At 44.3% G+C, this 20,458-nt stretch overlaps 2 protein-coding genes across 2 annotated transcripts; both read right to left on the bottom strand.

Annotated features, from left to right (window-relative positions):
- Positions 1–4,595: 4,595 nt before the first annotated feature.
- Positions 4,596–5,528, bottom strand: LOC310788976 (protein phosphatase 1 regulatory subunit 3E; the record flags this gene model as incomplete). Its single annotated transcript, XM_083650583.1, has 1 exon — positions 4,596–5,528. One exon carries the CDS (start codon positions 5,526–5,528, stop codon positions 4,596–4,598), a length of 933 nt encoding a protein of 310 aa, XP_083506709.1.
- Positions 5,529–12,477: 6,949 nt separating this feature from the next.
- Positions 12,478–19,921, bottom strand: atmin (ATM interactor). The gene is made up of 4 exons (XM_083650399.1): positions 19,767–19,921; positions 15,786–15,911; positions 15,115–15,314; positions 12,478–15,014 (listed from the first exon to the last, which is right to left on the bottom strand). Exons 1-4 carry the CDS (start codon positions 19,881–19,883, stop codon positions 13,232–13,234), a joined length of 2,226 nt encoding a protein of 741 aa, XP_083506525.1. The 5' UTR covers positions 19,884–19,921; the 3' UTR covers positions 12,478–13,231.
- Positions 19,922–20,458: the final 537 nt, after the last annotated feature.

Here is a 20,458-nt window from a genome sequence, read left to right as displayed (position 1 = left end):
GACTTTTTCACAGTGAGAAGAAAGAGCAGTAAAGTATGACAAGGAATAAAAATCATCTTTGTTAGTAGCTTTTCACAGGCGGTGTCATATCTATACTTTCACAGCGACTCCATCCCTTTCCGTGTCCTCATTCAAAGTGCATTATACAAAAATACTTTGCCTCAATATCAGCTACAATCATAAGTCACTATTACCAAAACATACACACCAAAGTGCATTTGGACTTCAGAGGCAGAAACCTATAGGCCAAAATATTCCATTGCTACAGTTCAGATGCAGTAAGTAAACTGTAATAAGGCAGTGTAAAGTTATGCACGTGGGGGTTTTTAATATATCCATTTCACTCAGATTCACTGCGCTTATTTTGCTGTCATTTTCAGTGAAGACTTAATTTCATTTCTGGTTAAGGCAGGAAATATTTCGCAATATAGCTTACAGTTATATAAAACATCATGTTAAGACAAAATATTCCAATTCTATCATCAGCCTCGTTTTTAAATTGTCAAAGTTCTTGAAAAAGATCTGATAATTTTATTGGAGTGTGCTTTTTTTTTTTTTTACATATCCATTGAATTGGGGGTTTATATTTTGGGTAACTTATATGATCATCAACAACCCTCATTATTTAACCATTCATATCTCCGCAATCCTGCTTCAAAAATGCATTAAAATATACACAACATAGTTCAGTACCAGGAAGACATTCAATATGAAACATTAATAACACATTTAAATACATATCTATATATCAGTGAGTTTCGATGCAAAACAGTATGTATACAGTGGTGAAAATCCCATGTAATTAGACCAGATTAAGCCCTTCGTCTTATTTAAGTTAGGGACGCACCAATAACAGTGGCATTAGACAGCAGCTTTAGACTTGTATTGGCATCACAATATTCCCCCAGTGCAAGAATCTTAAACCAAAGAGAAAAATGTATTATATTTCAGTAGTTCATGTCAAATAATCGGTCTTGTTCAGTAAAAGTAATTAATTGGTCTAGGCTAATGGTTAAAGTTTAATCATCACAATCTATGTTTGAAAAGTGGTATTGGTGCATCTCTTTTGCAGCGATTTCAGCAGTCTCAACCTTCATGCTTGGTATCACACTGCCTGGATGCTTTAGCAACAACAACACAACAACACACAGAAAGCTCTTACAGGGCCAGACCACACGTCTTTTGTAGCTTTAGAAACAGATGAAAGAAGTGCAGCTCTGTACACCGACACAGCGAAGCCTGGCGGGCAAACATCAACTCAGCGCTGGAACATCTGTCAAACTCTGAGAGGGCTTTGTACATCACGGTGGAGGTAAACACACCTCGGCGAAACTTCACCCACAACATCAGAGCAGTCCCAGCTCATCGCATATTAGATTTGGAGGCAGTATATAAACATTACTGATGGCTTCACAGTGGAACTGCTCCAAAAAACTAAGTGGTTACAGGAACAGGTCTTTATCCACATCCAGACTTGATGGCTTCATGAAATATAGACAACCTCCCTCTGAGACCATGATGATGTAAACAAAGGCCAAAAATGATGTTAGTCAGAGCTCTGGAATCAACAGTTCTCTTCCTGTTGTTCCCTTGAACTGGATTATGGCAACTTTCAAGAAGCAATAGGCCGTCAGAAGTTGATCATGTCACCACATATTTACAGCTGAACTTAAAAAACAAACAACCCAAAGCATGAGGAAGAACTGAATTTGAGGAAATCATTTGACTATTGTAATCCGCATTGTGTAGTCCCCCGCAGCTGGGGATCGAACTCAGAACCTCCGGCATCATGAGAGGCAGCAAGGAGGCTAAAACCTATTTGGGCTCTAGTGTCTGTCGCTAGAGGGCCTCTTGAGGTCTCAGGGAGTGAGGTGTACTCACTGCACACCACTGCCTATGTTTAGGGGTGGGAGAAAATATTGAAATATCGATATATCGTGATACTTCTTCTTTGCGATACATTATCGATACACTGGCACCCGTATGGTGATACCATATTGTGATGCCATATCGTGACATTTGATCCTGAAATGTGTATTTTTTGCATTCTTTTTTGCATTAATTTTTTCTGCAAATTTAATTTACACAGATTGAAAAGATTTTAGTGAGGAATTATTTTGTATCCTTTCCTACATGGAGTCGTGGACAAGTTGTCAGTGTGTGTTAAAGAGGGAACATGGTGCACTGTACATTGTTTCATGTCAATTCTATGAATAAATAAATACATAATTCCTGTTGTTTGCCTTTTTAGGGGTATTTTTTCCTCTTCAGTTGAGGCCATTTACACCTGGCATTAACATGTGTTTTCTGCGATCAGATTGCAATCAGATTGTACTTGACCACATTAGCCTGATTCCATTTACACCTGGCGTTAACATGCGTTTTCTGCCACCTGATTGTAATCTGATGGGAGAAATGGGTGTCCTCTCAATCCACATAAAGTTGCTGTATCCAGATTGAGGACACATTGCATTTACACTTGTGTTCAATGTGTACACAATGCATCCCTGACCACCTCCCGAGGTGCTTTTGGCTGATCAGATTGCAATCCGTCTTCAATTTGGGGGCGTTTACACCTGTACTTTCAAGTGGTCAAGCACGATCTGATTGCAATCTGATGTCGGAAAACACATATTAACGCCAGATGTTAACATGTTAACAAATATCGTGATGTATCGCAGATGAAATGGCTCACAATGTATCGATTATCGCAGAATCGCTGTATCGTGATACCATCGTTATCGAAAGCCAAGTAGCGTGATAGTATCATATCGTATCGTGAGTTACTCTGCGATTCCCCCCCTATACAGTATGTTACACTATGACATGTCATGTCATTTTTGCCATGAACAGACAGTTTTCCATCCTATCTCTCATCTCCCTCATGCTGATGTTCCACTGAATTAACCCAAAACTGACGGTTGTAACATCAGCCGTTCTCTGGAGAGTACAGGCTGGTTGCACTGTAGTAGCTCATAGAATTGAAACACCATAGTTTTGCTTGTACATACTGTAGACCACAGTTAATATGGTCATCAATATAATAATATGATCATGTATCCCCTCACAGCAAGAAGCCAGTTAAACAGTCATCGGTATTATAACTACTTTAAAGACAGCACTGCTCTATGAGAAATGTAGTTACAGATAACAACAATAAGAGTGACCGAGAACATTTGAAATGAAATGCTAAGTGTTTGTTTGTTTGTAAGTTTTGAAACTCTACATTTATGCTTTTCCATTTGGATTTATCTGTTAGAAAACAATGTTTAAAAAAAATAATGTCTGTTTCTTAACGGTCAACCTGAAGAAGAGGAGAAAAGGTTCACGACTATAATCTGAGGTAAATTTACCCGCAAACAGCAACAGACTTTGGGCTCCAGAGGGAACATGGTGTTCATTCAGAACAAAATGTTCTGTGTGGTATTTACACTATGCGGGATGAGAGTGGTGCTGAAACTCATTTGTTATCAATGTAGCCTTCATGGTTTTATGGAATATGTGTGAGGCAGTTTTATGTTATGGAAAAATGTGCTGCAGAGAATTCCTTGTCTTTGGACTTGACATTGGTTTGGCCTTTTTTGTGTCAATCATGGCTCTTTAATAATTACTATTACTGTTGAATTCGGCACCATGTTTCTTCAACCTTTTTCATAACAATGCAGCAATATGTATCATGGGTCAATTGGAAGGGTCTGTATACACAAAAAGTTGGACTTATGAGTAGCTGTCACTGCATGGTTTGAAATATGTATTTTTGTGTTGCCCCATAATTTTAAAATGTATGTTCAAATGGGTTTAATGCATTTAAATCGGTTCGAATGAAAAATAAATATTGCACAAGATTCAATTGAAAACAAACCCCATCATGGCTTATATAAGGCATTTTTCAACTGCATGACAATGGAACCATGCATTCAATCTTTTGAACAAAATCCTGTGCCACATATTCAGTAAGACATTGTGGCTAAGGTGTCTTCCTTTTGCCTGCCCCAGCCTGCAGGAGATAGAGAGGAATAGGCTACTGCTGGGTAAGACAGGTGCACATGGGATCCACGTGAGCCGATCAGTGCCAACTGATGCACAGCCATTCCCATATTAATGCATATCTTCAAAAATAGCACATAGGGAAGGAGGAGAGAAAACATGGGATGGAGGACCGTTGAAGATTTTATGTAACAAGACCAAATTCCTCAGAGAGAGCACTGAGCAGCAGTGATGCTTAAAGTCGGTATTCCCTGCCACGTTTTCCCTGGCACGTGTTTCCACGTTACATAACCACGTGAACGTGACCCCCAAAGGGCAGCGAGCTGTACAGAGCCTTGGCACCAAGGCAAATTATCTCAACAGCTTCCCACACTGGGCACCTATTGTCCAGCCGATTACTAGCCTATATAGCAGAGCCAATATTTGAACTCGGCGGGAGAGGAAATTAATTTCACAGTGTCACAAAATGACAGTGTATAGCTGACACTGACAGACAATGGCAGTAAAAAAAGAAATCAACAGGCCATAATCTTCAGGGAAGAATCGATTGCGCGCAAATTACGCACGCAGCTTGCTTGCCAATGCAGACACAGGCGGCAACGCTGGACTCAGATGAAGTGGATCCAGCCGTTCTCCCACTCTCGCGGCGGAGACATCTTAAACCTGTGACGTCGCACTCTGTAGTTGTCTCCATTGTTATTGTCCCAGTACTCTTCCCCGCCGACGCAGTATTTAATTGCAAACTGCAACGTGCCCCCACTGTCTAGAAATGTAGGCGTGATGATCTTAAAACAGAACTTGTCAGTGACACCATCACTCGACTCGGGGACATAGGATGCCAAGCTGTCCATGCATGTTATCCAATTGTTGAGGGAGTAGCGCAAAGAGACGCTTTTCTCAAATGCCAGATTCAATACGCGCACAAAGCCGGAGAGACTGAACTCGTCTGCCTCCACTGTTTCCAACATCACTCTGACTTCTCGCACCTTCTGCGCAAAGCCGGGTAATGTGCCCGGGTTTGTGAACTGCAACTCCATGAACACAGACTGAGTGGGGGCCCGGGGCAATTTAGTCTCCGAGTGGTCCAGGTGGAGGGGTCCTTTTGGGAATTTAGCCAGTATGCGCTCTGGGACCTCCGGCATGTCTGTGTCGTCAAAGTGCTTCACTGAAATGAGCTCCAGACCCAGGGAGTCGGCGAACCGGACCTTCTTTTGACTCGTTGGACTTCGAGTGCGGGCTATCTCCAACTTTGCTCTCCCCGTGGGTGTCGGCAGGGACTTGCACCTCCGACGCAGGGTTGTTGGACTCTGTGGAGGTTTCAGGAAGAGCTCCCTGCCCCTGGGTCTCACATCCACCACGGGGCTCTCGGCGGGCTCACAGGTGCCGTTGACCATGTCCATGTCGAAATCTTCCCCATCTTCAAGCTTCGGGGCTGCCGCTGCCAAGCCGCCGAACAGCCCGGCTATACAGCTGTAGTTCCTCGGCAGGCAGTTCTTTGGAGGCAACATGACCACGACAGGACGCGCAGACTCCGTTTCCATAAAAAGCGCTCTCCTCCTCCCTGCGTACCTACTGCAGAAGCCAAGTGGTCGTGACTCGTGATGGAGAAGACCCGGCCGGCGAGCCAGAAGAAGAAGAAGCTGTCAGGTGCCACAGTGTCACACACACGCGGCGGATAGGTGCTCCCGCTGCGTCAGAGGCGGACACTCTGCAGCTCTGGACCAATCAGCTGTTGCCGGTGCGCGGCGTGCGCCAACTAAATACGATTCCCCCCAGCAGATCAGACAATGAATGCAAATGTCATTCAGATAAGGGAATCAATAATAGCCTACAAGTTACAACCATATTGTCGAGAAAATACAATGAGAACCCATGTTCATATGAGGCGTTGACGCACTGTCGACTCGTCCCACAGCAGCCAGCCTGCATCATGCTCGTGTCTCCCTCGGTGACGTGACGCTGCTGCTGCTGCTGCTGGAGCACTGGGCTACGTGCGGAGTTGAACGTTCCAACTTGGCCACTAACCAAAATGGTTTCCTGTTTCAACAATTAGGCTAACCTCAAAACTTCCTCTTTACATATCCACTCTGCTTATACTAAGGCTACACAGTATCCTAAAACAAATAGCTTAATGCAAATGTTATCATCTGAAAATGTAATGATCCTCTTCAAGCATCTAAAATGTATATGCATAAGGTGGCAAGACAGTCAATGATATTATTCACAGTTCTGATCATGTCAATGCTCTCTATTCTATTCTATTCTATTCTATTCTATTCTATTCTATTCTATGAATAGCATCTATAATCTACTCTTCTATAATAGAATATAATCTATTCAATCCATTCTATTCTAGAATCTTCTATAGGATATAATCTAATCTAATCTAATCTATTCTATTCTATTCTATTCTATTCTATTCTATTCTATGAATAGCATCTATAATCTACTCTTCTATAATAGAATATAATCTATTCAATCCATTCTATTCTAGAATCTTCTATAGGATATAATCTATTCTATTCTATTCTATTCTATTCTATTCTATTCAGGCAATATTGCTGCAGTGACATCACCAGATTACACCATACCTGACAGGTAGTGGCATGGAGACAGATTCTTAAATTACATAACATTGATGCGAGTCAGAGTAGATGGAGTAGATGGGGCTGCGACATAGCGCATCTAGCCCCTCCCCTTTCCACTACGTCACATCTTCCCAGTGCAGCCTCTACGCGTTGCCATGACGACGGCGTTGCAGCTCCACTCTGAATGCGCCCTGTAGCCTACACTTTTGTTTGTTTGAGTAATCCATTCTGTCGACGAGCCAGCAATTCGTGCGGATGCATATTAAGGAATTAAGATAGATTACAATTCGGTTTGAATGCCGCTGTCTGTTACGGAGAGCTTAAAAGTTTGGATAGAGACTGGCTATAAGTGCACCGTGGATTCAGTCTCGTTTTGGTGAGTGGAGTTTGAACTGGACAAACAGAAAGAACTGATCAGCTGGTTTTATGGTGCCGCACAGTTTTGTCTGTAACTTCACAACCCGAACAGAAAATAAACTAGCCTACGTTTTGCAGTAATGATGTTTTAGACATTTTGTTTCTTTTGATTTCTTTTCACAGATCTCGCCATGAACTAGGCCTGCTCATTAGTCTAATGGCAACCTTTAAAGAATTTGACCAGGCAGCTGTGGACGGATCAGAAAATGGATTTCCAGATATGGAGGACACAGGATGGGACCAGCAGCCTTGCATGGGACCAGACCAGGATCACGTCGATGCCCTGCTAGATATCAGCGAGGATAACTTGTTGAAAGAACAGGAGCCCTACGAGTATCACTGCTTCAGTTGGGAAGAAGCTGTAAGTGACTGAATATCTGCATAGCCTACTGCAAGATTTTTTACTAGCCTATCTTGATCTAATTTACCCTCTAATAGGTTTGTATACTCATTTCACACTTTGATTCCAACCTGCTATAGCTGGTCAGTGGGTCACCAAAAAGAAAAAAATAATAAAATAATAATAATATATACATATATATATATATATATATATATATATATATATATATATATATATATATATATATATATATATTATGTATGTGTGTGTGTGTGTGTGTGTGTGTGTGTGTGTGTGTGTGTGTGTGTGTGTGTGTATATATGTATATACTGTATGTAAAAAATATATACATTATATATACTTACGTATATATACTGTATGTATATATATATATATATATATATATATATATATATATATATATATATATATATATATATATATATACATACACACACATATATATAATGTATTTTTCAAAAGAGAGAGCCAATAAATGTAAAGTAGATGCATGTCAATTTGCTTTGATTTCTGACATGTTATGTGGCTCTTGGTATTGGCATTAGGCTATGAATAAGGGAAATTCTCTGATACTGGTACCGGATTTGCCTGATGCCATGCCATCAGTTCCTCAAGCCTTGCTGCTTATTTTTTTTAGTTATGTTGTTGCCAGTTGAAAAAATAAGCAATTCTGTAAACATGAGCTGAGCTGTTTTCAGTTTCAAACCATATCAAAAAATGTTGTTTTCATAGAAACTGTATTTGGTTTTGACACAGGTCCGGGGTTGGGGCAGAGTTACTCCACTGGCCTGCATGTTTCTGCCTAGGAAGAAAGGGAAGAAACCCAAGACCGGGGAGCCAGACCACCACCACTGCCTCCTGTGTGTTGACCTAAAACTCTCAAACGTGGACGGCTCAGACGGCTGTCCTGAGTACCGCTGCGAGCCACATGCGGACCCCCATGACAGCAGCTTAAAGAAGACCACACCATTAAGCCTCCGGGCCAGAACCTATAGCCCAGTCCTCACTGCCATGCAGACTGCCACTCAACATCTCTTCTTCACAGAAAAGATAGTCGAGCAAGAGACGCTCAGTCTCTCTCAACAGCCGTCATCTCCCCTGCTGCCTCACCATCTGGCCTCAACATACCCCATGTTTAAGAACAGGCCCACTAGGCATTCTAAACAGACCCACAGACCCACTAACATAGTACTTTCCATGAATAACTTCACAGTCTTACCACCAGTCAAATCACCTCAGCTCAAAGCGCAGAAGGTCAGTGGCCAGCTCTGCAATGACGAGAGCGCTGCAGGGGGAGAGACCTCACAGGCGGACAGTGTCATCATCTCTGCCAAGGAGTGTGTTGGTGTGGAGAGAGGAGACGGAACGAGAGCGGACACTGTCGTCAACCCGGAGATAGCTAAGGACACCTACGGTGCAACTCTGACCTCCACCTACTGCACCTGTCAGCATCAGCACCACCACCACCACCACCACCACCTGATCTCCGCTTTCAGTGTCTCCATTCCCAGCAGGTATGAGGTCGCCCTCACCGCCAAAGCAGACACTGTGCAGCGCACCAGCTACTCCAACATGGGCAAACATGTCACCCAAGTGCTGCCACCCGGCGGTGGGTGCAGCAAGTACACCGGCCCAGCTGCACCCCAGCTGCCTATTCTCTTCGGGACCAAGCTCCTTATACCAGCCTCTCAGAAACTGCTTTGAACAGACTTGCTCTGACGCCGCATGAGGATGTGATTCAAAGGTTTTTGAAACTCACAGGTTCAGTAACGACGTCACATTTTGTTACAACGCTAGATCCATCCAACTAGATTGAATAGTTGGAATAATAACATGTTTCATAAGGTAACACTGTTGCACATATCATTTATTTGGTTTTGGTATTTTTGCAGCTCAACACATGACATCAGTCTGGCATAAACGCATATTTTCAGACCCTGGGTTCACTCACCACCACATGGCAATAACTGTCAAGTGGAGACAACAGCAGCAAAAGATGCTTAAAAGTTGGGCTCTATATGCCATTCGTGCCTTTTTTGTTCTATTTCCCACGAATGCTTTTCTGGCTGTTCCAGTTACCCAGCAACGGCATGAGTAAGAAGCCCGGCTATAGGGTCTGCCTTCAGTTCCTGCATTCAACCCTTCACCACAAGCTGCAGCTCATGTCAGATCGCCTCTGTGCTGCTCTGTAGCGTATGCCAAAATGTCTGCTTCGTGGTTTAGCAATATAAAAGCACCAAATTACACCCGGTTTACACATTTTAAAATATTGGAAAAAAACAACTGCGACTAATGTGGAATAATGAAAAGTGGTAACTTGTGCTTGATAAAAGGGGCAGTTTGTGAAATTATTCCTATTGACTGTTGGATATCAAAGTGAGATTGCCATCATTCAGGTATGCACTATAGGCCCATTAGTACAAACTATCCCTTTAGTGCAACATTGTGCTCAGACCCGAAATCATCACGTGTCATGTATGTCGAACCCTAGCCAATTACTACAATATGTGTTTTATTCTGTTTTATTATACTACCTCTTTGGTGTTTACCTTAACGAAAATATTCCACTTGGTGGAACTGCTGTTTTCAAAGAACTACAACGATACTGACTAAAACCAAAACCTGAAAGTGCATGGCTGCATGCTCTTGTACGCATTGTGAAATAAAATAGCTAATTTACGGTAATTACATTTGTACTGGGTTGCTATATCCAGATAGATGATTGTTGTAATGGCACCAGAGCGGATGGTCTACTACAGGGAGGATACTCAACTTGCTTTGCCCAGGGGCAAAATGACAGGAGGCCAGGGGCCAGGCAATAAACAAACATATATTTTTTTCTGTAGCAGATTGTAGGATTTTGGGGTGTCAGCCAAAGTTTAGTCTGACAATTTTTTTGCATAGTTAAGTACATATACTGTAAGTGCCTGGGGCAGCGAGCAGACTTAGGCATATTTGACAATTTAGCTGGAGCTCAGTCAAACTTTATTTAACATTAGTTTTCATTGTGAATTAGAAAATGGTCGGGGGGGGGGGGGGCCACTCGGCACCCTATCGCGCGCCGCATCTGGACCCTGGGCCGCAAGTTGAGTATCACTGGTCTACTAGTAAGGATATCATGCTGTTGAATAAACACTTCCATAAAGCAACAACAACAAAGTATCCACTTTTCCAGCAGTTTATTAGGAGCATTCTGCAGTACAGCTTCATCAATGAAACATAACAAGGCAACCTTTAACTCGACAGTTAGGCGACATAAACAACGACCAAAGGCTGCTAAGATCAACAAAACAAAGAATTAGTGCTGGGGAAAAACTGCATGCACTCCCAACAGACAGAAACTTAAGCACTGTAATTTAAGACAATGTAGGCTTCTATACATAGTTCTTTTTAAGCGAGACGTCTTCCCAGCAGTATTCAATTCAAGAACCATAAATTAGAAGTAGTATTATCAATACAACAAATGCGGCAATTTAATGTAAATGTCAAAATACTGTATAACATAGGGAAACTGTCTTGGAACTTTTGGATACAGTGCAAAAACCTAAGCATGTTATATCTGGGCACAGCGTCATGTACATTCTTCAGTTTCCACAAACATCTACAAGCTGTAATAGTGTTAGCCTAACCTTCCAGACAGCTGTAATAATGTTAGCCTAACCTTCCAGGCAGCTGGATTCACGCGAGATCATGAGATCACATGACAAATTCATCTTGTCACACTCCAATCTATTGGTTTGAATCCGTCCCACCAGTGGTTCGCACCAATCAGCATCCTAAGAGGCAGCTTGGGGCGGGCTTTGGTGTGACGCCAGCGAGCGCGAGCCTGTGATAGACAAGATGGTTCATCCAATCACCTGCCAGGTATTTTTTTGAAAGTGCCCCCGGCCCTTTTGAATGGTTTCCCGAGTGACTCGTTCCCAGATGGTCATGTGAAAACAAACCCTTCTTAATGATAACCACCCATCCTTACAAATGCAGTATTATTGTATTAGACAAATAAAACAGTCTTCAACTAAATGCTGCACAGCATTCACAGAACTTTGACAAGACTGCACATCGATGCTTTCTGAGCATTTATTCATGTTCAGAAACCATTCAGGACATTACGATATTCCATGCAACCATGAGGAATACGCCCATATATGAATTTAACATGCAAATAAAAGACAAAAGGATTAGGATTTTTTTTTTTTTTTAAATGTTGCTTCATTTTCCAAAACTATACTATTCTAGTATACTTCTGATAATGATTTTTTTTTTTTTATCTCAGAGCAGCAAATTGAATAGTCTGTAACAAAAAGGTTGATCTTAAAAAGAAGAAAAAAAGACAAGAAAAAAAATAACAGAACAAAAGATAATACTTGGGTTAAGGCACAAACATAATAAAATATAAACAAATACTCAAGGTCTATATGTCAGTGTTCCTTAGTAGAACACAGTCTGCGTGGGGGGCCTGTGCAAATGAGGTAACTGGGTATAACTTTGTGTAAACCAATGCATAATGAAAATAGGAGTAGTACAATTATAAACTAAAAAACAAAACACTGCACCACATTGGTACAACTCAACGAAGACATTTCATTTCAACGGGGCTTATTGCCGTCGTGAATGTATACAACCGCAATTAACTCCGTGGCAACAGAGGAGCTAAAGCCTAGCCCCTAATCCACTGTGCATTTCTATACAGTATCATTACACCGTGTGCTGCTACTGTATACACTTACAGCCAGCTAATGAATAAGTCAAAGACACTGACAGCCTCGTCTGCTAACGCTAACAGACTCAAAGTTACTGCTTAGCGAGTGGCCCACAGACAAAATGGTGATCACACGACACTGTACTTCACAATCACATTTCAATGAAAGTTGCGCAAGATTTTTAAATGAGCATTTAATTCACTCGTGCCACATCTACACGATTAATGATATAAGCTTCAGGGATATCTATCGATGGCTTTTGACTAATGCCATGTTCATACTTGCAAAGCCTCATGGGGGTTTATTCTGGAGACATTTATCTTGATTGGTGGTTGAGTTTTGCATTGCGTGCAAACATTGCAGTATGTTGTTCTCGATCATAAAGTTCACCATTTTGCCACTGACAAGGCGACGTCAGCGAGGCAGTCGTCAAACACACGAAGCACAAAATTGCTATTTCATATTCATGTTTCTGCACTGCTCACCAAATGAAGGCTTCATGCACAATTTAAAAACAAAGGAGAAATTTGTTAGATTAGCAAAAAAATCTACTAAATGCACCATATTGTTTGTTGTAGAACATAAAGTTTGAATTGAGTTTTTCATGCAATCATTATGCAAATCTCAAGACTGTGATGAAAGGATAACACATTTTAGCATCATTTTCTTGAAAGCAACCCACAGCTAAAGCCTTTCAAAAGTTTGAGGTGTGAGGGAGCAGATCTGACACTGACGAGCTATTGAAATCATTTTTCAAACTGCTGGTATGTAGGCTACAAGACCAAACAGTGACAACCATCTCTAGTGTTTGTACACAAAGATGTTAGGAATAAACTGGCATTTCAGACAAGACACACATACAGTATGTTATGTTATCTTATGTGCAAATGAATAAATATGGGATGTAAACTGGCAGAGTAGTTGATAAATCATGCCCAAAGAACTAATAAAGTGCAGCGGAGCTATCGGGGTATACAGTATGTCGGGAGAGGTTTTGGACATGATGCCCCCGATGGAATGTTCAGAGACTCGCTGAATTCTCACTGCTAAGACTGGCTTCCCCTGTGCTCCTACAGCTGGAGGACAATATATAGTGATTCCTCCTGGAGGGAGAGAGGCAGACACCAGAGACCCGCTCTGCGGGGGGTGAGGCAGCTGCACCGACAGGGGCTTCTTCAGCTGTTGGGTTTCTCGGGCTGTTGAAAGAGAGCACACAGCTCCTCACATGTCTGGGTCTCCACTGAGCTCAAGTGGGACTCCATGTTCCAGGCCAGGTCCGCTGACAGGAAGTCATCCATGACGGTTTGCGTTTCATTGCTGGTCAGGAATAGATGTCCGAGGCTTTCTGCCTGGCTGGTCGCGGTCTGCGTCTCGGCACTGCTCAGCAGCCTCGCGTGCTGCTCTCCCTGAGGGACAGGACAGGTCTGAGCAGCACACAGGCCCGCGGCAAACGAGGGGATGTCCGTCTGTGTTTCGGTGTCTGAGGACTCTGTGCTCATGGAAAAGCTAGAATGGCGCAGGATGCTGCCCAGTGGCATGTGGCTTCCGGCACTCAGCAGGAAATTGAGGTCGGTCTGCGTTTGCGTGTCGAACATCTCGAGCTCCAGGTCGCTCGCGTGGGTCCGACTCTGGTCCAGCTCGTCCAGCAGGAGGAAGTCCGTCTGGGTGTGGCTGTCCAGAGACTCCAGCGGTGTGTCACCGCCCAGTCCTCCCAGGTCACTCTCCTCTGTCTGTGTCTGGATGTGCACCGCATTTAAGAACGCCTCAAAGTCAAAGTCTATGCCAGTGTGCTGCTCCTGAACAGACCCACAGCCTGCCGACGCCTCAGTGAGCACCTGGTGGCCTGACATACTGTCAGAAAGAATGTTCTCTAGGTCATTCAACAAAGTCATAGTCTGGGTCTGGTTGTCTGCCATGCTGCTGGAGTTAAGCTCGTCTGTCTGCACCCCGAAACACATGCCTCCCGCCGACTTGGAGTCATCGTAGAGACTGCTGCCTGCAGCAGTGAGGGGGTCATCTAGGGCCAGAGCTGTCTGGGTGGAAACACTGAGGGAGTCGGGGTCAAACAGGTTAGAACACATGATAGCCTGGTCCTGAGCGCTCTCCTCCGATTGTGGGACAGACGTGGGATAGTTGGTCTGGGTCTCTCTGGTTTTATAGGGGGCTGCAGATGAAGAGGAGCAAGGAATCTGGCTCAGGCAGGGGTGGTCTGTCTGAGCTCCAATCGTGGAGGTGACTTTGGCTCTGGAGGAGAAGGTCTGGGTCTCGACATTTACCGGCAGGAGGACTTGTGCGCTCACGCTGATGTCTGTCTGGGAGCAGGATGACACCGAGGACTCGCCCACAGAGCACAAGCTCATCCCGACTCCGACCCCCATCCCTGTGGGTGTTCTGGACAGGTAGGATTTGTCCGTCTGGATGTTGGTGGAGGTGCTCCTCCCTCGTGGTGCTCCCATGCTGCTGACAGGCTCTTCTGAGCACACACGTTCCAAACTCACCTGCACCCCTGTGCTGATGGGCCCCAGGCTAGAGCGGGAGCTAGGCATGCTACCCTTGAAACCCAGATTCTTAGAATCCAGTTGGGGCACCATAGCCCCCATGGCTTGCGGCAGCAGCTGGAGGGTGCTGAGGGAACCTTGGCTGTCTACTGTGAGCACTAGAGACCTCAGAGCCCCGCTCTCAGTGGACGGAAGGAGGACAGGCAGGTGGGCCAGTTGCATCACAGGAACGTTGACGAGAGCCATCTTGGGCTTGGGTAGGAGCAACTTCTGGAGGCTCCTCCGGGGGTTCAAGTTCTGGTATATTGAGTCTGGGAGGTGGACTGTTGTATCAGAAGGGAGTGAGCGCTCTGAGAACTCTCTACCGGCATTCATGATCGGCCATGTTGACTCGTTGGGCTTCACCTTTACAGAACCACTCAACAGTTTCTCCATCTTGCGCTTCTTCACTGGGGGAATTCTGGAATGAAACACAGAATCACAGATCATGAGTCCAAACTAACCAGACTCAGCACCCAACACAGTGTTCCAAGCCAAACCTAGCTGGGGTATGTGCATACCTGTGCTCTGTAGGAATCTCGTGACCTGTCCTGTAGATATGCGAGAGTAGCGCCGCCCTACTGGCATAAGGGCAGCCACACGTGCAGCGATAGGTCCTTCCACAATCCTCTATGTGCCTCCTCAGGTCCCACTCGGTACTGTAGCCATTGTTGCACTTTGAGCACTTGTGTTTCTTCTCTGCGTGCACCTTCATAAAGTGCTACGATAAAACAGATCCAAGCACAAAGAAGAAGTTCACTTTTTGATATTGTGTCAATGTCAACTTAAAACTGGGTAGAGGACTTCCCCAATACCAGAAGGACCATTATGTTACATTTAAGTAAGTGACTTGAAACATTTTCTATCCAAGGATCCCAAACTAAATGGTCTAATATTATTATTTAATCAGTAAAAGCAATAGATGGGAACAGTATTTGGTATTGGCCAAAAGTGAAAAGTGTATGTGTGTGTGTGTGTGTGTGTGTGTGTGTGTGTGTGTGTGTGTGTGTGTGTGTGTGTGTGTGTGTGTGTGTGTTTTTTTATGAAAGTAAAAAGGAAGTATGGATTTCAATGGGAAAAATCTACCAGTATTCCTTAATTCCCATTAATTGAGACCTCTTAATTGTGCACCAGTGAGTCTGTGGCTATAGGATGACAAATGATTTGGAGCTCGGAGCAGACATAGGCTTACTTGTTTCACCAGGGAGAACTGGGAGAAAGGTCTGTTAGGACCCCTGGGACAACCCTCGATGGGACAGCAGTAAAGCTTCTGAGAGGCCTTCATGTCCTTTCTGATGGTTGGGTTGACAAGACCATCCTGAGGGTGAGAGGAAGGAAGGAAGGAAGGAAAGAGAGAAAGAGAGAAAGAAAAAAGAAAGAAAGAAAGAAAGAAAGAAAGAGGGGTACTTTTAGTTGATGCTCAACTTCCTCATATTTCCGAGTGAAACGTTGACTGTGAGCGGGACCACAACGTGGAGGAATTTGATTGGATAACAGGCCGCTAGAGAGGAGGGACATACGGTTTCGAGGAGATTGATTGGACCGTTGAAAAGTGGGTGCGTCAAAACAAACATGGCATCTAACAGTGATGAGTTGGATGCTAGCCTCCATTCAGCTGTGGAGGACTACTCCCCCCGCCCCCCCGATGTCCCCCGTTACCGGAGCAGGCAGGACCCCTCGAGCTGCGTCTGCTCCACAAGCAGTCCCATCCCATGGGATCCTTGGTAGAAGTGGTAGTAGAGTGTATATACTGTATTAAATCAATGCATTGAATAGCATGACGCTTATAAGAGATCAGCAGCATCTACACAGAGCTCAGCTGGGCATACCTTATGTGGTGCAAACAGACTACTACACCATCAAGCTTCACAACACCCACTTGTACTGCAGCATTCCAGTGGTCAAGGTCACCTCCATCTGCTGTAGCACTGGAGGGAGAAGAACAGCTACAACTGACGAACGCCTCCTCAACTATATCTACTGTTCTTGTAGTTGGCCTCCTCTACATCATCTGGCCCTAGGCTGAAGCCTGAGTCATGTGAAGGCATCATCTGGCCCTGCAGTGGAGCTGGCCGCAGTCGAGAGAGGAAGCAAGTCTTTACTAGGCCAAAGTCAGTCCACAGTCCTTTTAAGTGTCATGTATAATATATTATTTTCGTTTTCTTAGAGATTGCACAGGCACATTGATAAGTCAATAATAGCCTAAGGGCCTGTGTCCATCTAGCTTCTTTTCCTAAGCTCCAGCGTCTTTTTTCTGTTGTTTCCAATGAGGGGACAGCGTATGCGGGCACACACGGACGGACGTCTAGAGAAAGTGCACTGCGCCCAGCGTCTATTTTCAGAGTGCTCCGGCGTTTTTGCGCGCCGGCTCCCAGCTGAAAATATTTGAACTTCTCAGAAAGACGCTGGTGTCAGGTGCTCCTTTTCTGGCAGCTAATCACATGGAGAAACTATCACAACAGAGACACAAAGGCTCAATTGTGGGAGCAGATTGGCTGGACACTTAACTCATTGGGTGCCAGCCACTTTTGGAGAACGGACGCTCCCAGTGCCAGAGTTTTCAGAGCGTTTTCAGTGATTTCTCGAGGCCCACAGAATATTGTGTGATATTACTATGTAAACACCGAACACGCAAAAAGAACAAGGAGACTCTATTGTATCATCAGCAAAAAAAAGTTTATTGATACCATTTTCCGTTCTTTAGTTATGAGCCGGAGAAGATAGGTTGTTTTCAGCGTTTTCAGGCATTTCAAATTATAAGCTGAGATATTCAGCCTTTTGTGAAATGCAGCATTTCAAGCACATTCACTGACTCTAGATACGGTAATATTTTCTGATGTAGTGATGTGGTGTAGTTGTGTCCTGCCCTGCGTGCCCCACCCCCCCTCCCCCCCCTCAGCTGAAAACTCCTCCCCACACTAGTAACACACAGCCTCGCACCAAGCGTCTCTAGGAAGCCTGGGAAGCGCCGCCTCCCAGGCAGCGCAACATGGAGAAGCCACACGCGGACTGCAGTGAAAGGTTTGGCTTTTCAGTGTCGCGCTGCTGCTTTTCTAGCGGCTAATCATGTGGAGAAACTATGCTGACAGACAGACAGAGGCAGAAGGACTCAGTTGTGTGCGCGGATTGACTGTGTTCGCACGCACCGTCAGTTGCAGCCAGAACAATCTACATGGCTCTGGATTGCAGCATGAGCGGGTTCTCTTTCATCAAGGCTAATTCAGGCTGTGTATTCCTGACATTTCTGTAATCTGGAGAGCACTGTCGCCACCTAAGGGTTCTGTAAAATAGGTTATAGACCTCCAATAGCTACTATAGTTGTACAGGAGCTGCGGATGGCTTTGATCGACGTCCCACCGTCAAAAAACGCATTGGACGTCGAAGGACGTCCGTGGCACTCTACGTCACTATTCAATTGGACGTCGAAGGACGTCCATGGCATTCAATGAGTTAATATTTCTGAGTGTTGAGCTAAATCACTGTATGCGTGTTGTTAGCCAATGTTATCTGTCAGCTATCAAGCTAGCTACCGCACTGAGCTAACGTTACTTTCAGACTGCTTCCTTGCATATTGTGCGCTGAGATCAGCGCTTCCCAGCGTACTTCCAGCATTTAACGGTCAGAAGAAGAAGCTAGATGGACACACGGCCTAACTCCCCTTCTCCTTACTACAGTACCAAGCGATGTGATCTGGACAGAAGGACAATGAGCTACACAAACCATGATACAATCACATAAGTCTCAGGAAGGGTGAGCTGGGATGACTGTGGTCTGCTGTGCAGTGCGGTGGCACTGAAGCAATGTTCAAGCAGGCCTGATGTAAACAGCCATATGATATCCCACAATAGCTTATTCTGCCAATCTGACTTCATGAATAATGCAGAGGAAAGCTACAGAGTGAGCAACAGTTAAGAGAGCTTTGTCATTATGCTGACCAGGATATCATTACCACTGCTGTCAGAAGCTTCACACAGGTGGATTAAAAACACCATGCTCACTCGGCACAGTTTAGCTCACAGATTACCAGTGTGTTGCTTACGAGCACTGCGCTTTGCTGCTTTTCTCTCTCTCTAATTCCTCTAACTGAGAATAGGCTGCATGGACTACTTTCAAGGCCTAATTCAAATTCAACCATTCACCTTCTTTTTCTTTTTTAAACAAAGAGCTTAGTCTAGCGCAGTACAAAAGGCAGCCGTTCCCAGCAAACAACTTCATTCATTGAGGGGAGACTGGAATCGCTATGCCTCCTGCAAAAATGCTGAATCCAGGAGGCCAGAGGTTCTCAAAATAGGCTTGAGGATCCCCAGGGGTCCTTGAGGGGGTCCCCGGCAAAAAGGGGAATCATTTATTTTCACTATAATTCCATCCATAAGTAACACAATGACAGAATGTATGACTCAGTTTCATACACTTTCTGTAAAACATGTTAAATCAAAAATCTCATCGGATGGGGACCCTATAGGAGTAAAATCTTTATCAGAATGGGAGTCTAGTTAGAAGGTTAGTTAGGGGTCCTTGAGGTGAAAAGGTTTGGGAACTACCCCACTACCGTTCATTTGTCATTTCAACTGTCAACTGCTATCGTGTACAGTCAACAATGTTAACGTTACTGCTAGTCAATAATGCAACCTCAGTTTTGCTCTTAATCCAATTAAATGTTGTCCATGATGGTGAGTGTGGCTCTGTTTCAGTAGTTACATAATAGGTCACACTATAGCACATTTGTCGAGAAATCAAGTGATGTTACTCCCTATAAGTGAATGTCTGCATAGTATTACTGGCAACAACCTGCTGTCTGTGCTGCTGGGGGTGTAACGTTATCGACAATGCAGCAACTAGCAAGCAATCGTGAATCACCATCACGTGTGATGCATATCATTAAATAACAGTTGCATTGTAGCTAACATGGACTTGCTAACTTTACGTAACAGGGCTTGACCATTGCGCTCAACACCAAGAAACATTTGACATTATCCAACGCAACGTTGCGTACGTTAGCTAGCCGTATGTTAGCTAATCGTTCATACCAAGTTGCGATGACTTGCGTTTCCTTGCTTTCAGACAATATCGATGGACGGCATCGAGTTACAAATTAATAAACTTTTCACATGAACCTCGTCCACCTGGTTTTGTAAGAATCTTAGCATTTATCGCTAACGCTAACCAACGTTACCTTCACTCTGTGAGACTTGACGAGATGCATGTTCAATGCAGGTGTGTTCGGGAGGATCTTGCCACATCCTTCCACGGTGCAGAGGATGTTGATCCTCACTTCTTTGGTTAGCTCCATGATGGAGGGCTTGATTATTTCCCGAGACTGCGAGAGAGACTCTTCATTGCATCTCGGACTGCCCAAGGAAGCGTTATCTTTGCGGTTCGCCTTCCCCGATGCAGAGGCAGCCATGTTTCTGTGTTGACAGTCGCATTCGCTGGTATGTTTGGCAGACAGCCCAAAGCAAGTCCCAGCAGCAAAGCCCTCAGCACTGACTGGCAGGCTGCGCGCCGCCCACCAGAAAGGCTCATGGCAACGTCACGTCCGGTATCATTCTCACACTTCCGATACTTGTTTCAGAAACATGCATGGAAACAACCTAAAGTGGTTTTAAATTTTAAGAAATACAAACTGGATATATATGTGCCTGTATGTGGTGTAATAAGTATTTTTTTTTAAAGCTGGAACACTGAGCCTATTATATAAAAGTGAGCTCTTTCGATTTTTGTCCCCCCTGGTGATGTCACAATGTCTATGACATCATCAGTGATGTCAATGTAGAAGGAGTGTCTTGCGCTTCAGCCCCTCCACAGGGAGGTCGGTGCTCTCAGGACAGTACGATAACAAAGTAAGTCGTGGAGCACTCGATTAAC

This window comes from Poromitra crassiceps (genome assembly GCF_964638095.1).
Source record: "Poromitra crassiceps genome assembly, chromosome: 14".
NCBI classification, from domain to species: domain Eukaryota; kingdom Metazoa; phylum Chordata; class Actinopteri; order Beryciformes; family Melamphaidae; genus Poromitra; species Poromitra crassiceps.
The sequence above is the reverse complement of the archived record's forward strand: the minus strand, read 5'-3'. Positions and strand labels throughout refer to the sequence as shown.